General features: G+C 43.7%; 1 protein-coding gene across 6 annotated transcripts in view; it reads left to right on the top strand.

The window, feature by feature from the left end:
- TET1 (tet methylcytosine dioxygenase 1) overlaps positions 1-17,119 on the top strand; it is a 69,539-nt gene that overhangs the window by 28,353 nt on the left and 24,067 nt on the right. For all 6 annotated transcript variants that reach the window (XM_027900838.1, XM_027900840.1, XM_027900841.1 and 3 more), the window contains 3 exons: positions 9,498-12,024; positions 13,148-13,238; positions 13,812-13,905. In XM_027900838.1, the coding sequence (XP_027756639.1) occupies positions 9,498-12,024; positions 13,148-13,238; positions 13,812-13,905 (2,712 nt within the window). The remainder of the gene's footprint in view (positions 1-9,497; positions 12,025-13,147; positions 13,239-13,811; positions 13,906-17,119) is intronic.

The raw sequence follows: 17,119 nt of genomic DNA, 5'->3' as shown, positions 1-17,119 counted from the left end.
GCCAGAGATGACTCAGTATCTAAAACTTTTGGGTTGTTTATAAACATCATATTAAGAACAGTAAAAGTTAAACTTCAGTCGGAGCTGCAAATAGCTGCTTGAGCACCCTCTTAATTTTTCTCCTCCACACATGAAAAGCATAGTTTTTCTTGTAAAAAAACAACTTTAAAACAAAGCTGACTTGGCAGACCTGCTGTTGCCCTTTTTATGATGCACTTTTAGTTTTGCTAAAGAAACTAAAAGTACACTTTTTTTTTTTTCAAGGTCATATATGTGTTAACAAGGTTTAATAAAGTAACTGCTAGAGTTCATGACAGTGCTTTGAGTGAGCAAGGATTGAAGTGACTTTGAACATTTACTCTGAATTACAGTGTAAGTTTTTAGTGCAGAATATCTGCCAAAATATTTAGCTGGAAGAAATTAAAGTTTATTACTTTTTTCCCCTTTAAACTGAGATGAGCAAGTCAATGAATGGAACTGCACTGCTGTGGAATTTTGGAGGGAGGGAAGACAGAATGGTGCAATACAAATTGGAAAGGATGTTGTCCATATTTGTTTAGGGTTTTTTTTGAAGGGACAGTATCACCTTGGAGCACATTCCTTCAGTAAATACCAATTAAAATTGCTTTGAGTCCCGGTTGACAGTGGCTGCCTACTTTTTATGTGTCTTTGTGCTCCCATTTTTTGAATTGAGAGAGCTAACTTTTGGTATTGGAGAGTCTTACACAAATCAGTAAATTTTATTTTTAGCAGTAACATAACTTAGCTGTTACCTAGCTTTTCTTTTAAACTAAGTTATAATTTTTTGAAAGAAATGTTCTTATCTTGACCTTTCTCCAGCTGGGTGTGTGCCTGTCTACATGGGATTCAATGTTTTTGCTCATGTGAACGTGTGGAGCACTTACATGTTGTTTGTACAGTTCTGCTGGGGCTACTCACGTCTGTAGATGTGTTTTGAATACAGTTCTAACGAAGAGCTTGTGAGTGGTCTGTAAATTATTAATCTTACTCTAGTAATTTTCTAATCCTTAATTTTTCCAGCCAGTTTGAGGTGCAGTTGAAGCCCCTCCCTTGTGCACTTTTGCTGTGGTGCAGAGTAAGCAGGACAGGATGTGGAGGTGCTGTCCTTCCCTTGCTCCAGTGCTGCTGCCTGTCCCATCCACCTCCTCCTCACACCCTGTGCTGCTCTTTGCCCCACAGCTCCCCAAAATGCTGAGGGGAGGAAGGGACACTGTCCTGTGGGAGGGGGACAGGGAGGAGGAAGGGTTTGTGTTGGAATCCTCTGCTGCTGTGGCAGAGCAGTTGTGAGGATGGTGCCCCTCCCCAGGGAATGGGGGGCATAGCAGTGTTGGGTGAGACCAGGCTGAACCTGGTGATGACAGTGCTTTTAGTGGGGTTGGCACACCTTGAATGGCTCCTTATTTGTAGATCTTGATTTTCATGGTGTGTTTGAGTGCAGTGCTGGGCCTTCCACCTTACTGCATTTAGAGATGAAACTTTTTGAAAAGGTAGAAAATGCGTTTGTGATCCAAAATGTCATTAAATATCCAAGTAAACACAACGTAAATTGTGGGAAGGAAGCGAAATGTAGAGATGAAGGTCTGTTGTGTAGGTATATTAATACATTATTTAGATTTCTTAAAGTTCCAGCATTACAAAATAAACACTGGGTTTGTATTCCAGGTATATTTTGTTGATATTATTTGGATTCACTGCTGAACTGTGAGCTCTACTCAATACTTGTACTTGCTGTGTGTAAGGTAGGCACTGAAATAACAGAATGGCTTTGCCCATTCCAGTGATGTGTTATCAGTTTGCAGTTTGTCCACACTCACAGACAGTGATGTCTGGCAGGTGCTCTGACAGTGGGCACTGCCTGCTTGGACATTGCTACACAACTTTGTTTATTGCTTTTAGTAACTGCTGTGGGAGAGAACCAGTGAGGAGCCCCAAACTTCCCTTAGTGGCAGCAGATTTTTTTTTCTTTCTGCCATGTTAAACTGTGATTTTTGTTTAGTGTTGCTGAGTATGAGGAAGACAGTTAATGTAGCAGATACTCCAGCAGCAGACTTTGACGTTAGTAGAGGCCTTGCCCATGTACACACCAAAAGATTTAATTCCTAATTATGGGATTTCATTTGGGAGGTAAGAAGAATTTGTGCATTTTTTTTAAAGGCATTTTCTTTTTAAATATTAAATAAATGAAACTTAAAGGAAAATGAAATTTAAAGAAAAAGAAAAACAAGATTTACCTATAAGCAACTAACAATAATCACTTTTCATTACTTATGTAAAATTAGAATATAGACTATATCTGACTGTCCCTAACAACTTTAATATTAAGCCTTTTAGAATATTAGGATTTTTTGAGGCTAACTTAAAACTGAGTGGTTTGTCTTGACCATGAACTTGTTTCTCAGTGTTGGTGCTGTCTGTATTGCATTATAATTCAATTGATACAATGGATGCTCTTGTAAAATGTGCCTCAAGGTTTAATTTTCCTAAAATAAAGGATTGCTGAACTTATGAGAGAGGAAACTCTCATGTTTAAAGATGTGCAGCATTTCCTTGTGTGGCAGATGCTCAGTCTCAGCTCTGCAGTGCCAACACCACTGTTGCAGTGCTGCTGTTGGGAGTGAAAGCTGCTCTTCCTGTGAAGAACAAATGAAGTTACATATAATATAAATTCCATTTTGAGCTTTATTTAAACCATAGGTGTGTGCTAGCTGGAAGAGGAGACATCACTAGGAAGTTTTTAGGCTTTTTTCCCTCATGAGAGTAAGCAAAATGTAGATGCAAAATCCTAGATAGTGCTGCAGCCTGGTAGCTTGGTGGCTTAAGTGACCAGCATGGCTATTTTTCTTTTTTTTTAAATCTGAATTACCTTGAGCTGCTCCTCTCAACTACCTGTCACCAACTTTTCTATTGCTAAAGAGTTACTCCTTTTAGTCTTGTGGCCCCTCAGCAGCTTTAAAACCAGGCTAGATGGTGGTGTGTGTCCTTGGCAGTTCTGCTCTGAGAGCCTCCATGGGCATGTGGCAACTTGTAAACAGTATAACTGGCTGTACAACAGATGATGGGGTCCTGAGTTACAGAGATGAGTGTCTTCCTGCTAATAGGTTATAGGCACTATGGGAGTTAGGTTGTTAAGCAGGTGGGATCTTCACTGCCCTGAAACTGCTGGAAAATTTACTTGTATCAGTTTGGATGACAGTTGGTAAACCCAGGCAAGAATTGTGGCAAACACTTGTTTGCGTGCTGAAAGGTTGCAAGACTGTATCCATTTGTTTGGCTTCAGCACCATGTTTTAAAAATATCCCAAAGAACTCACATTTGAAAACTTGCAAGGATGAAAAGTGCATCAAAACACCTACCAAGATGCTTAAATTCTTTGCTCTTTCCCTGTTCCTCTGCAAAAATGTGCACCATCGTTCAAGGCCAGACTTCTCTGGCCTTAACTTCGAGTCCCCGAGTCTTCTTATACTTTTGTCTGCTGGAACAAGGAGCCCTCTGTTATCAGCATTCTTTTCCACAGAGACAGGGCAGGAGTTTGTGGCTTTTCAATTTTCTTTCTCTTTGGCAAACTGCAGAGAGTGAGTAAGAGGGTGAACTTGAGTCTTTCACTCCAAGATGTTTTGGTCCTTTGTCCCTGCTGTGGTCCTCGCAGCCCTCCCCAGCATACCAATGTCCTGCCGGGGGTGCCACAACAGGGCGCTTTGTTCCACCGGCAGGTGCAAAAGTGCCAAGTACAGGAGAGAAACTAACCAGTCTTTCCCTAATTATATGGGGTTTTATGCACCCAGGAGTGTCACTAACCCTTCTGGCCATAAAGTGGCAACAGGAGTTTCTATAGTTACTGTGCAGTTGATCATTGACCATGTTAATGTTCTCTGTGAGGGCACTGCTTGCTGAGGTAGGAACCTTTTGGAAGTGCGGCCCCACATCTGTTCTTGGATACACCACTTCTCCTTCCAGCTGGAAGGAAATGGCTGGCCTGCCAGCTTCATTTAGGGAGCATCATGTCTGCTCTTTGCATTGTTTGCTCTTTTTTATAAGTCTGAATTTCAGTGTTGTTTGAGAACCTCGTGAAGATGGTTGCACACTGCTGTGATCTGCTCCCTGAAGCCCCTTCTGTAAGGCTGTGCTGATTCTCCATTTACAGTGCAGGGCCAGGCAGCCCTTCCTTGACACTGTGCTGAGGTTTCACAGACCACAAGAGGCATTAGTGAGGGTGGGTAAAGACAAAGACTTGAATTTCTTTCATCTCTGCTTTTGAGTTAAAACCCATTAGGGGAAAGTTCTATTAGGGAATACATATTGCTGCTGATTGTATCGTTTTTCTTTTGTGGCTTAATTGAGTGCTATATTTTCCAGAGCTTCCAGGGTCTCTTTTGAGGGCTCAGTTTCAGTATTGAAGACAAATGATTGAGTAATTCAAAACACCAGTAAAAAACAAACCAAACCAAACCCAAACCCCAAAGAAAACAAAACCACCAAGCAAAATGCTTGTTTATGTTTGCTTCTGTGGCAGAAAAAGTATTGTAATGTTTATGGTGTTTTCTTTCTTAACACATCCACTTCTTGGATGCCTGTGTGGGAGAATGGAGTGTCCTTCACTCTATTTTTTTCTTGCTTCTGTTTGCAGCTTTCTACAACGTAGAGCTCAGAGTTGATGGAAACAATTTGAGTTTGTGGCCGAGAGCCTATTTCCAAGTAGTAATCCAATAATTACATTTCTATGGGAGTCACCATGTTAAGCCTTTAGAATCAGAATTAGTCTCCTGTAGTTTATTTTGCTAAACTGTAGCTTGGGGGATGTTCTTTGCTGTTGTGTCTATGGGTATGGGGAAAAAAAGCAACCAGAGCGGTCTTTGCAGCTGCAGTAAGATCAGTGTGAAATGCAACCTGCTGTGGTGCTCAAGTTGGTGACTCTGGGTGGGTTTGAACGTTGCTCTCTTGAGAAGCAGAACATCTTGTAAATGCAATCTGTGTTCCATTAATGCTGGTCCCCAGTCTGGGTCTCTGCACTAAGGCCTGTAGAACATGTGCCTGCTCTGAGCTGCTGCAGAGTGTGGGGTACAATGACTCTCATGGCCACAGTTGTCACGCAGCTGTGCTGGGAACTGCTTTCTGCCTCTGGGGTTTATGGGAACAGCCCCCAGCTTGGCCCCTGCTCGGTTGTTCTCTCTCTGAGGAGCCTGCTGGGAAACCCTGCTCAGGCTGCAGCCTTGGGCAGCAACCCACAGCACCTTGTTGTCTGCATTACAGTAGTCAAACAGGTGGTGTGGGCTGAAGTAGAAGTTCATCCTTAAATGCATTTTTGTATCTGCCTTTATTTTAATGCAAAAAAACCCCCCCTTGGCTCTACCCAGAAGGTGGCCTGTAGTTTGCACAGCATCCCACCTCACATCTCTGTTCCAACCAGTGCCTGGCTCCCTACACAGCACTCAGCATCCAGGTGCTTATCCACACCTGTGCTCTGTCTCCCTGTTGCCTGTCCTGTCCATGTCTTATCTCTTTCCCCTGGGTGTTGGTCCTATCCAGTGTAAGTCCTGGATTCCCCTGGATTTTTGCCTGTCCTGGGGAGCAGACAGTGGAAGTGGGAATAAACAGTGCTGGTCAGGTGGCTGGTGCTCTTCCGTCTCTGGTGAGACAGTGACATCTGACAGGTGGACCATGAATAAAACATCCTCTTTCAATGTTAGAGGAAGTATATTTGGGGTTTCTTCCAAACAGCGTTTCTGAAAGAAAACTGTTGTGGTGTTTGAGCTCTGAGGAGCTGCCAGCTCTGTGCCAGCATGGAGGGACCTGGGGGAATGGTTGCAAGGCTGCAGCCTCTGCACAGGATCCACACTTACCCACTGCACACAATCCCATTTGTCCTCCTCGGCTGCTGAGTGTTGGCACCTTGGAAGAGCTGCCTTTCGGGTCATCCTGGTTGTTGGTGCGAGCATTCTGGGAGTGTTGGGCACTGTATCCTCATGGGGCCCTGGCAGAATCCTCCAGGAAGGACTGCTTTAGGGGGCTTGGTTATCATGTTACTCATCATGACTTGCTCACAGAGCTGTTTTATCAGGAGTTTGTTTGGGCATCGTCTGTTATTTCTCATCTCTGAGAGTATTTGACTCTGGTGCTGTCCTTTAGTGTACAGTGTGTTGTCACCACCTGTAGAGGTTTGAAATGAGAGACACGAACCGATGGCCTGCCTGCTGTTGTTCACAAGATGTGGAAATGTCTTTAGGGTAGCTTCCAGCCTTGGATTCTGATTGTGAACTGGTGAAGTCTTTGCATTATGTCAGAAACATGTTGTGTTTAAAGAGGAGTTAATAGCAGAGCCTTTCCAGAATGTGAAATGATTTGCTGTAACTGGCTGTTGGTGTGTGCTGGAAGTGTGCATTAGTTCCCAGAGTGAATTTTTGGGGGTGTGTGTACATAAGAGATAATATCTGGATGAAGTTTAAGTACTACAGCAGTGGCCACAGCAGACTCTGTGGTTCCTGCCCTAATAGCACAAACTACTGCAGAGCCTAAGCTTGAGCATGATTTGTTGGTGGTTTATGTGTCCTGGCAGAGTAGTGCTCTCCTTAATGAGAGAGAGGGGAAATGACTCCTATTGATCTGGTTTATTCAGCTTTTCATTACACTGGTGTAAAAGCCCCAGAAATCGATCAGATCAAACTCATGTGCTTAACTTCCAGGAGTTATTCCACTGTTAATCCCAAGCACACTGTTATCCTTGCCTGTAGTTTTCACATTTGTTTTGAGTCCTGATTCAGGGCTTGGAGATGGATTGCTCCTTGGCTGAGGGGGGGAATCAAACGAGCTCTGTCCCTGCTAGTGTCTGCAGTGCTCTTTTGGGAAACAGTAACTTCACAGACAACACTGTCCACTGGCCTTTTCTGCTTGTGAGAGGAAAGAAAAGGAATCTTTTAGGATCCATTGCAGTTCAGTAACAAGAGATAAAGCAACACAGTGCTCAAAAGGCAGAGTTTGATTAAAACAATAATATCTGATTTTATGGCAATATTTATTCTTCATGTGGAACAGTAAAATATGAACTAAATCATGCCAATGATATGATTCATCTGTTTCTCTTCCTCACTGCGTGTGGGCAGCTTGCAGTAGTTTTAGTGGAAAATATGTCAGAGGAATAATTTTACTTTAAAAGTCATCTCACTTTGCTGCTGGGATCCCTGGGGTCTTAGGGGCACAGCACTGGACCTGTGCAGCACTAGCAGATTGGGGGTATCCAGAGTATGTTTGAGCACAGCAGTGCTTTTTGGTCAGATGAAGGATTTTATTGAGGAACAACCTCGATGAGAGCAGGGTGTGAGATATTTTTGTACTGAGTGCTGCCAGTGGATTCTGTGTCAGATATTCTCACCTCTGCTAATCGGGGATGGACCCTCCTCCTTCCCCACACCTGCTCCCAAATTACCAGCCTTAGGTTATTAGGTTTTTTTTAATGTAGTGAACAATCCTTCTAATAATAAATACACAATATGTTGTCATGTTGACAATGTGCAGATGGTGGGGAATTAGTTTTAATCTATTTGATTCTATCTCCTCAGCCGCCTAATTGTTATTCAGAATTATTTAATCACACAATTTTACATCGATGGGACAACTTTTTGATTGGTAGAGATATTAGATACACTTCTGCTGAAGAAAGAACAGCGATTTCATGTCCTAGTTCTTTATGAAATTAAATTAAGGTGATTGAAATTCAGCTTTTGCACAGGTATAGAATAGTGGGGTTTTACTTTCCTGTGGTGGACCATTAAAGTATTTTCTGGTGCAGTTGCAGAGATCTGTGTGATGCCTTTGCCACTGTTAGCGATGGAACTGTTTAATCTGTTTGTATTTGAGGATCCTGTAGTAATCGCTCGGTGATTCCTGGCCCTGGGAATCATTGACTGAAACCCACCGGGATGCAGAGGAGCTCAGGCTTACAGCCTGTTGCTCGGGATCTGTGGGTAGTGAAAAAATGGGAAATAAGGCATCTTTTATGTGATTTCTGGAAGTTTGACTTGGCTACGTAGGTTCTGGCTGTGTTTTTCCATAACATTTCCATGAGAATTTGCTGCCTCTCACAACACCCAGGCCATGCTCTGGGTTCCTGGCTTTGTGCTGTCTCAGTTAAGAGGTGAACCCTGGGCTCCAGACAGAGCTGCCTTTGCCTGGGGGTTTCTGGCAATCCCCTCTCGATGGTTATAATTAATCATAAATCTACCTTGCATTTGTTTTCCTGAGGTCTTTTCTGAGAGGAGTCCACATCCTTTGGTTGGTAGGACTGCAGAACCGCGTCTGATTTGCCTGAATGGTTTCCATTGAACTGGGTGGTGTTTTCTGGGCACTGCAACGCTGTGCTGTGCCAACATGGGGTTAATTAGCCAGTGGTACTGCTGAGGTCTGATTTGAAAAGCAGTCCTGGTTTGCTTGTACGTAAGGCTTAAGGCTGCAGATGACTTAAAGAACTCTTGAATGTTAAAATCAGATTAAGTACCAGCACTGTCTATTGTGAGTTTAAATTATTTTTTAAAAGGGAATTTAATATAACTAAAAACATTTGATTAACATAGTAAAGATTGGATTCCTGCCTTTGTTGCTGTTTCTGCCCAAGTTTCTGCCTTAATTTCTTATTTTTTTACTTTGCACAACTCCTTACTTCATACTCATAATACCTTCTTGAGGCCCACAGACATACCCTTTCCAGGACACAGTATTCTGACTCTAGCTAGATTTTGGTATTGCTTCAACCATGTGAGTTGTACGGTATCAGTAAAGAGGAAGAACATATTTAATGAAATATTAACACTTACTAAAATACAGTTCAGGATAGCTTACATGAGACTGTTGAGAAACTGGAGGTGTCCATCTACTCAGCAGCTGAGCACTCTGTTTCCAGACTGACCTCCAGGTGAGCTGCTGTAAATTGCCTTACTGTTCCTTTCAGCTTAGGACTTGTAATTCTTTGTAAGGACTTGAAGCAAGAACGACTGACTGGTTTTCAGCCTTAGCTACAGTGTCCAGCCAAGTGCTATACTGGTTTAGCCAGTTTATTGGTCTAGTCAAATCAATATAATTATGCCAAATTACTGCTGAACTTTGTGGTACAAGCCTTTAGAGTTCAGTCCTGCTTTTAACTCAAGGGAGGCTTTCATCTGCTTACGCAAATTCATTAATAATTGAATCCTATACATCTGGTTTGAAATGCTGATGTTATTGCTGTCCATTCATTTCTTTAGTCTCCCACCACCATCACATGTACACACTTTCTTCCTCTGCCCCTCAACAGTGGGGGGAAAATATGGATGGGGTCTTTACCCTTCAGGGATTTTTATGGCTTCCTCTTTGGTATTTTCCAGTGTCTGTGCCTGTGCTTAATTAGGATATTCCTCATATCTGTCAAAGTAGGGTTTAATTGCTGGAAACCTTATGCCTATTTTTTGTTTTTGAGCAGCTGTTTCAATAACTTTTTCTGTTATTATTTATAGGCAAATTTAGAAAACAAACCAGTAAATGGCCGCAGACCAGAACTCATGGAATGCAGTATATGTGGTCATGGTGAAAAATACAGGGTGAAAAGCAACCAAGCAGTGCCCATTGAAAATGTGCAGTGCAAGGAGAAGGAAAGAATGACTGGCCTGGAAGCTGAGAAGTGGGCACATCATGAGAAGCCATCCTTTGGTGTCCACGTCAACGGCGACGTCCACGGAGCTGTGCCGGGCACCGAGCACTTGAAACATGCTGGAGACAGTGACAGAGCAGTCTCTCCCAGTCAGTTAGCTGAGCCAAAAAAATCCTTTGCACAGACCATCAGAAATGGCATCAAACCCCTGCATTATTCACCACCAGAAGCCGTTGCTTCACTGAAAAAAGTGTCTGTAGAGGAAAGGACAGACTTGACGAGCAACTCCCACCTGCAATGGATGAAAGGTACCAATGTGAATAACACAGTAAACGCTCTGGCGACTGGCGTTGGCTGTGCTCACCCACCAACCCAAGGAAATGTTTTAATGAAGGAGGAAAACTGCATGTGCAGCATCTCTGAGGATTTTGATAAGTCTGTTTTGCAGGCAGGTTCCATCTCGGGTCTGCAGGAAAGCTTGTGTTGTCCTCCCCTTCCTGAAGGGGAACTGCAGGCAGGGAAGGATGGCTTTGAAGTACCTAAGGTGGAGATACAGCCTGAGAATCCTACACTCCAGCCAACTTTCCTGTCCCTGATTAAAACCAGAAATTTAACTGTGGAGCAGGTTGTAGCTATTGAAGCTTTAACACAGTTATCTGAAGTCCCTTTAGAAACAATTTCGCCAGCGAAAACTGAAAGAACTGAATGTACGGAAGAAACAACTTACAACTTGCTCCATGGTTTTCAGAGGGACATCTCGTCCTCCTTCACATCCTCTGCACTAAAAGAGATCGAAGACACTCACTTACAGAATGAGCAGCAGCTCCTGGCTCACTGCGCTCACCCGCAGAAGCAGCTCCCGAATAAGGCAGTGTTATACAATGGCCAAAGCTCAGTCCCGGAACTGCAGGATAAACCTGCCCATCTGGCTGGGGAGATGTGTAAGTTACAGTTGTCTTCAAGAGATACCAAACCTTTATCTGACTTAACATCTAATGCCACATCACTTGCAGGCTATACCACCGAGAAAAATTATTCTCATGATGCAGTTGCCCTTGGACAGTGCTGCAACGCTTCATGTAATGTCCAGCAAACAGGGAACAACTTGGAAACTCTGGGCCAGTTAGAGCAAAAGCCACCCTCTAACGATTTGAACTTGGAAACTGGCACTTTGATTAAGGAAGGAGGGATTCACAGCCAGGATGAAGAAGATGTGGCTGCACAACTAACTCAGCTTGCAGCATTGATTGAATCAAACCAGGCCAATCCAGAGCAGAAGAATGACATAAAGGCATCACTAATTAATCTAATATCACATGAGAGGCAGCCAAAACATAATCAAGATGTGTTGCAGAAAAAAGAACCCGTATTTTTTAGGCATAATTATAGTTCCTTGCTGATAAAACAAAAACAAGCAACAAATAAGAAAGGCGGTGCCGTGCCATGGAAACCAAGACACAAAAAGAAGCCTCCAGAAGTACGCTATCAACAGGCTAATCAGAACCAGCTAGAGCTGTTGTCATGCCAGCACAGCGAGTTGCAGGACATTTGGATATCATCAAAACTGCACAAGCTTGGTCAAACCGTGCCCCAGGACTCCAGAATAGCTCTGCCTGAAAAAAAATCTCCACGAACCAAAGTACAGAGAGCACAGAGTCAAAATACTTCATCATCACAAGAAAAAACTAGATTATTTCTCCCCCAAACGCAGATAAAATTCCACAGATGTTTACCTGAGGCAGCACAAGAGAAAAAAAAAGACAGGTTGTTTGGCTGTGAAGTGGTGAATGAGCAAATGAAAACTGCAGGCTCCCGGGACCCACTGGGCACTGACACACTGAAAAATGAAATATTTGCACGTGGCCAGCACAGTGACCTGTCCTCCCGAAATCCTCTGGCTGTTTCACAGCTGAAAACAGCATCCTTGTTGAACAGACCAACTGAAAACCTACAGATGTTTACAGAACAATGCAATTCTCAGGTACAGCAAACAGCAGCTGGCAGTCAGGCACACCCTTTGCCTCCAGCCCTTACCCAGCCGGACCTGAGAGCCAACGACAAGAGCGGTGAGAGCGCAGCCTGTGTCCAGCAGGGCACACAGGCAGAGCCCAGGGTGCAGGCGCTGCCTGTTCCCTGTGGAGGGGCCCAGGTCCCAGCCTGTGCCGAGGCTCTCAGGAACGTGGAGTGTGTGGGCGAGGTGACCGTCCTGACGTCATCCAGTTTGGGTGCTGACCACGCACAGAGCACGGGCGACTCAGGGTGTTCCCCAGCAAAAAACACGCTCAGCAGTTTCCTTGAATCACCTATGAAGTTCCTTGATACCCCCACAAAAAATTTAATAGATACACCTACAAAAAAAGGACAGTCTGAGTTGCCAACTTGTGACTGTGTTGGTAAGTGTTTCTGCTCGCTTTTGCCTGTACCTTGCCGATGGAGATGTGCTCATGTTGTTCCCTTTAATGTGAGGAATCCTGTTACAAAACAATCAGTGCTTCACCACTAGAAAACAGGAAGAAATGATTTTTCCCCTTTCTGTAAATCTTGCTTGGTGTTCTTTGGGCCTGCAAAGCACAGCAGAACTGAGTATTTCTGGTATTGCATCTGAGAGGTTTAAATACTCCACTTAAATTGAAACCCAAGAGGAAAAGGAGATTTCTGTTTGCTGTTTTACCATTGCTGACTTGTATTTATCTGCAGTATATCAGGCTCTGATTTTGATGGTCTAGAAGTAGTTTCTGCCTGGGTGGCTTGGGAAAAATGTCCCAGTACACTGTCACCGCGTCCTAAATGCTGTCAGATAAGTGGGACAGCACAGCTGGAGGGGTCCTGTTGCTGCCCCTGTCAGTCCTGATGGCCTGGAGGAGGCTGTGCCAAAGGCACAGGGGGAGGTGGGGTGGGGTTGAGGTGAGTCACAGGTAGTGACTTGTGAGCAGGATGGGATGTCAGAGCAAGCGCAGCTTGGCTGAGGGTGGCACATGCTGTGTTGTCAGACTACCCAAGTGCACAGACAGAAAGTCAGAGACTTGAAGCAATCTGCCTGTGTACAGTTGTTATCTTCGCTTTCCTGGTCTGAATCAACAGGGTGCTAGTTAAGAGGCCTGGACTGTGTTTTCTCTTCTGTGGTATATGACTATCTGTTAACTTATTTTCCCCCCTGAATTCTCCTCTGTCAAAAATAAAATAACATTTTCCTACCGACAAGGATATTGGGAATCTTATGTAGTCAATACTTGCCAGCTCCTGTAATGAAAGTTTGTGAAGAATGCAAAATATTTCTATAATTAGGGTTACTTTATAACATTAAAAAATAACAGCAGATTAATGGGAGGAGAAAAGTATAAAACTTTGTCTGAGGAAAAAAGCCTGTCCTACTCTCTGTTCATTACATTTCAGAGCCAGATTTGATATATTGTAATTTCATTTGCAAGGTGTCTCTGTAAACCATTTCTAAGTTAACTTTTAATGCAGTAAATAAATTTTGTATATGCCAACTTCGTTTTCTCCACCTGCTTACAGAACAAATTATAGAGAAGGATGAAGGCCCCTATTACACACACCTCGGGACAGGACCCAGCGTTGCTGCTGTGAGAGAAATCATGGAGAACAGGTGAGGAAAACTCAGCTTTTAATGCTCACAGTACTTCAGGCAGCCTAAATAGGGCAGAAGTAGAGCTCTCAGAAATGATATTGAGATGTGCATGAGGTGAGGGTTTCAGTTCCAAACTTGGAACAAACTCTTATGAGCACTTTGACTGCAGGGTTGCAGTTCAACAAGAGCTCTGAGGTGTCAATAGAAGGACAAATCAGCAACTGGCACAAGCAGGTTTTCCATGTTCCACAAGCAGAGAAGCTGTAGCAAACCAGAAGGAAAAAGGTCACATTAGTGACTAAGTGCACTGGGATTTACATGCAGGTAACACTGTCTTGCCCAAATAATATTTCCTTAGTGGCAGAAGTTCATCAGAAGAGAAATATCAAAAACCACTCTTGCAAATAGGATTTTAAACTGAAAAAGGTTGGGTTTGTTTTTTGTTTTTTGGGGTTTTTTTTGACTTCATAAAGATTTGGTTCTGTTTTTTTAAGTGATCATTAATTGGTTATTCTTATTTTATTGAAAATGTTTCCTGTTTTAAACTGGTCTGCAGCAGTTTGTTTTACTCATGAACTCTTTTAAATGCAGGTATGGAGCAAAAGGAAGCGCTGTAAGAATAGAGGTGGTGGTTTATACGGGAAAGGAAGGAAAAAGCTCTCAGGGGTGTCCGATTGCCAAGTGGGTAAGTTTTTATGCTAAATCAAACTCATGTTGTGTGGCTTTTCAAAAACACAGTCGCAGTCCTTGAGCTCAAATATAATCTCATCTTTAATGAAGATCTGGTTCTTTAATTGATTTCTCTTTGAGGAACTGAACTCTGTATTTGAGAGTGTGCTGGGGTGATAGTTTGCATCAAAGTCCTGTCTCATGTTGCTTCCTAGGAGCCAGGAAATGAGGTAACAGGCACAGGCTCCAGGATAGAGCTGGGGAAGGATTGATTGTCCTTAATCTTTGCTCAAACCACGGAGGGAGGTAAAAAGTAGACTGGAAATCTTGTAAACTGAGTTTTGGAAAATAATACGAACCTGGTTGTTAAAAAAATGTATTGCTGTATTTAGAAATTTCAGAGTTGATTGAAAAATCTGTGATGGGAACTGCAGTTGTGGAGCAGTGTCTGTGATGATGTGACAAAAATAAGGTTATTGCATATTGTACCTGAGTGAATTTGCATGTTAAACCTTCACTGCTTATGTTTGGAGCAGTCAAAATGTGTTTGTCATACTCAATACATAAACTGCTTTTCAGAAGGCAAGCACATATGTGCTTGCGCTTCAGATAATATTTAATAACAAATCCAGTGTCCAAAAAAAAATACTGTAAAACTACTTGCATAAATAGCTGACCCAAAAAGAATGGAAAGATTGTTCTCAGTGTTTCAGCTGAGTAAAACTCAGTTTTAACAGAGGAGAGGAGTTAAAAATCTAACCTTAGAAACAGTTTTGAGCAGTTGAGGGGAAGAAAACATTTACAGCTAAGCTTTAACCTTGATCTCCCTGTTGCCAGTACCAACATACTGTCTTTTATAAGACAAAAATGGCATTAATTGTACCTGTGCATGGCTGTAGGTGTCCCAGTGTGTACGGTGTGACAGGCAGCACTGGGTGCTACAGAAAGGGCTGCTTTGGGCTATGGGGACCTGCTCTGCAATTGAGATTTTCACGTTGCTGTTTGTGCATGAGATTTAATGTTCGTGTAACTGAAGTTCTGGGGAGCAGTGACTTTGTGTGGGAGTTCCCACCTAAAGAGGATGAACGTTTTTCCAAGTCTGCTGTTGCTGTGTGACTGTTCAGTACCAGAGGGAAGGAAATCACTGGTCTGTCCTCTGTGGAACTGTTCCATCCTGATTGAAATCCACATTTTGGGCTGATGTTCCTAATGTGTTGCATTAACTTTTCACCAGCAATGCTAATTTTAATCCTTTTATGGAGCATGTTTGGGTTTTGGTGAAGACCAAAGAAACTTGATGGTGAGATTTGTTTGCAAGTGTCTGGAAAGTGTGTGGGAAACGTTTGCTGTGTCTTTGGTCCTTGCAGCCATGAGGTTCTGGTGGCTGCAGAGACTGTCCCTCACTCCTCTGCCTAAGGTTTGAACCCTTGTGCCTGTTGTATGTGCAGGCACCAGACTGACCCCCACATAGACTGGGAAGACGAGCTTGCAATTGCTTTCACTGCAGGAGGAACAAATTGTGTTGTCTTTTATGTCAAAACAGAATTAAGAGAGTTTTGCCCCAGACTTCAAATGTGTGGATAACTGTAGGTGATAACTGTGTGATCAGAAAATAACTTACTGTTCTGGGACATATGCCAGGTAAATGTACTCTTCTTTCTTTTCAGTTTGCATTGCTTTGGCTTTTTTGCTTTTTCCAAGGCATCACACTGCTTCAGAATATGTTAAAGGAAAAAAAAGCTTTGCAGTACCAGAGTTACTGGCCTGTCATTCTTGGTAGGCTGTTCACATAAGGAAAAGTCCCGTGTGCATCCCCTGCAACCAGGCATTGATGAGTGACTGGACTCACTGTTCCCTGTGCTGCTTTAGCTGCTCACGGATGTGCTGTGGTTTGGGGGTTTCCTGCTCTGTCTGATGGTGAATTACAGTTAGCCTCAGTTTCTGTGAAAGGGTTGGTGAATTTGTCAGTGGTTCAGGAGCGACTCAGTGTGGCATCACCCTGATGTATCCAACTGATGTTGGATACATGTCATGACCTCAGAGGGGGTCAGGCTCTGGGTCTTCGTGTTTTCTGGAGTAAATCCATTTCCTGTGGATTTCTCCTGCTGTCAGTGGATGTTGACCTGGATCATCTAAGCCATCATTGCTATCTTATGTCTTCATTTGGAGTTGCAGTTTAGTTTTTAAGGCTCCAGCTCTGCAAAAAGCTGAGCTCAGCAATGACAGTGGCACAAGGTGTGAGCACAGTTGGGTTCCAGTAACTCCCAGCTTTGTGCTTCCCAGAGCTGCAGGCATTGCTTTTGTTTGGCTGCCTTTCATAAATGTTGTCGTCTTCAGTTCTTTTCCTTCCTGTTCTCTGGGAGTTAAAATGCTGGCATAATGATTTCAGCCCTGTGCTCTATTCCCAGTAATTCTTTGCAGTTGTTTTTGCTGTTGCAGAGCAGTGATTTGGCATTTTCATAGTGCTTTCTATCATTATGCCAGATCCTCATTCCTGCATAGTAATGCCCAACCCTGAGCATTAACTGCACACATCTACAGTGAATTTTATCTGCCATTGTACTGCCCAGTCAGCAGTAAGAACTCCTTCATCTCTCTGCAGGTGGTGCTTGTGTTCACTGTTGAGTTGCTCAGTGTCACAACCAAATGGTGCCATCCTGGTATTTACCCTGAGCAAACAGGCCCAGGGACTCCCAGAGGAGACACCCCAGCCTTTGTTCCAGCTCTCTTCACCACTCACTCATGGTGCTCTTGATTTGCCCCAAGATACCTTGGGGTGTTTTGAGAGCCTTCACTAAGGGACCTCAATGAAGGGTTTGTGGAAATCTAAAAACACCCCCAGTAACACTGAGCTGGGACCTGAGGGTGGGCCCTCCCTGTGCCTCAGCTTTGCTGGGTGATCCCAGCCCTGCCCCTCACACCCCAGGGATCACTGACTGATCCCTGCCCCTCACACACCAGTTTGGGATCACTGACTGATCCCAGCCCTGCCCCTCACACCCCAGGGATCACTGACTGATCCCTGCCCCTCACACACCAGTTTGGGATCACTGACTGATCCCAGCCCTGCCCCTCACACCCCAGGGATCACTGACTGATCCCTGCCCCTCACACACCAGTTTGGGATCACTGACTGATCCCAGCCCTGCCCCTCACACCCCAGGGATCACTGACTGATCCCTGCCCCTCACACACCAGTTTGGGATCACTGACTGATCCCAGCCCTGCCC

Source organism: Empidonax traillii, unplaced genomic scaffold, assembly GCF_003031625.1.
Source record: "Empidonax traillii isolate 1590-97213 ecotype Southwest subspecies unplaced genomic scaffold, ASM303162v1 scaffold754:size369281, whole genome shotgun sequence".
Lineage (NCBI taxonomy): Eukaryota > Metazoa > Chordata > Aves > Passeriformes > Tyrannidae > Empidonax > Empidonax traillii.
The sequence above is the reverse complement of the archived record's forward strand: the minus strand, read 5'-3'. Positions and strand labels throughout refer to the sequence as shown.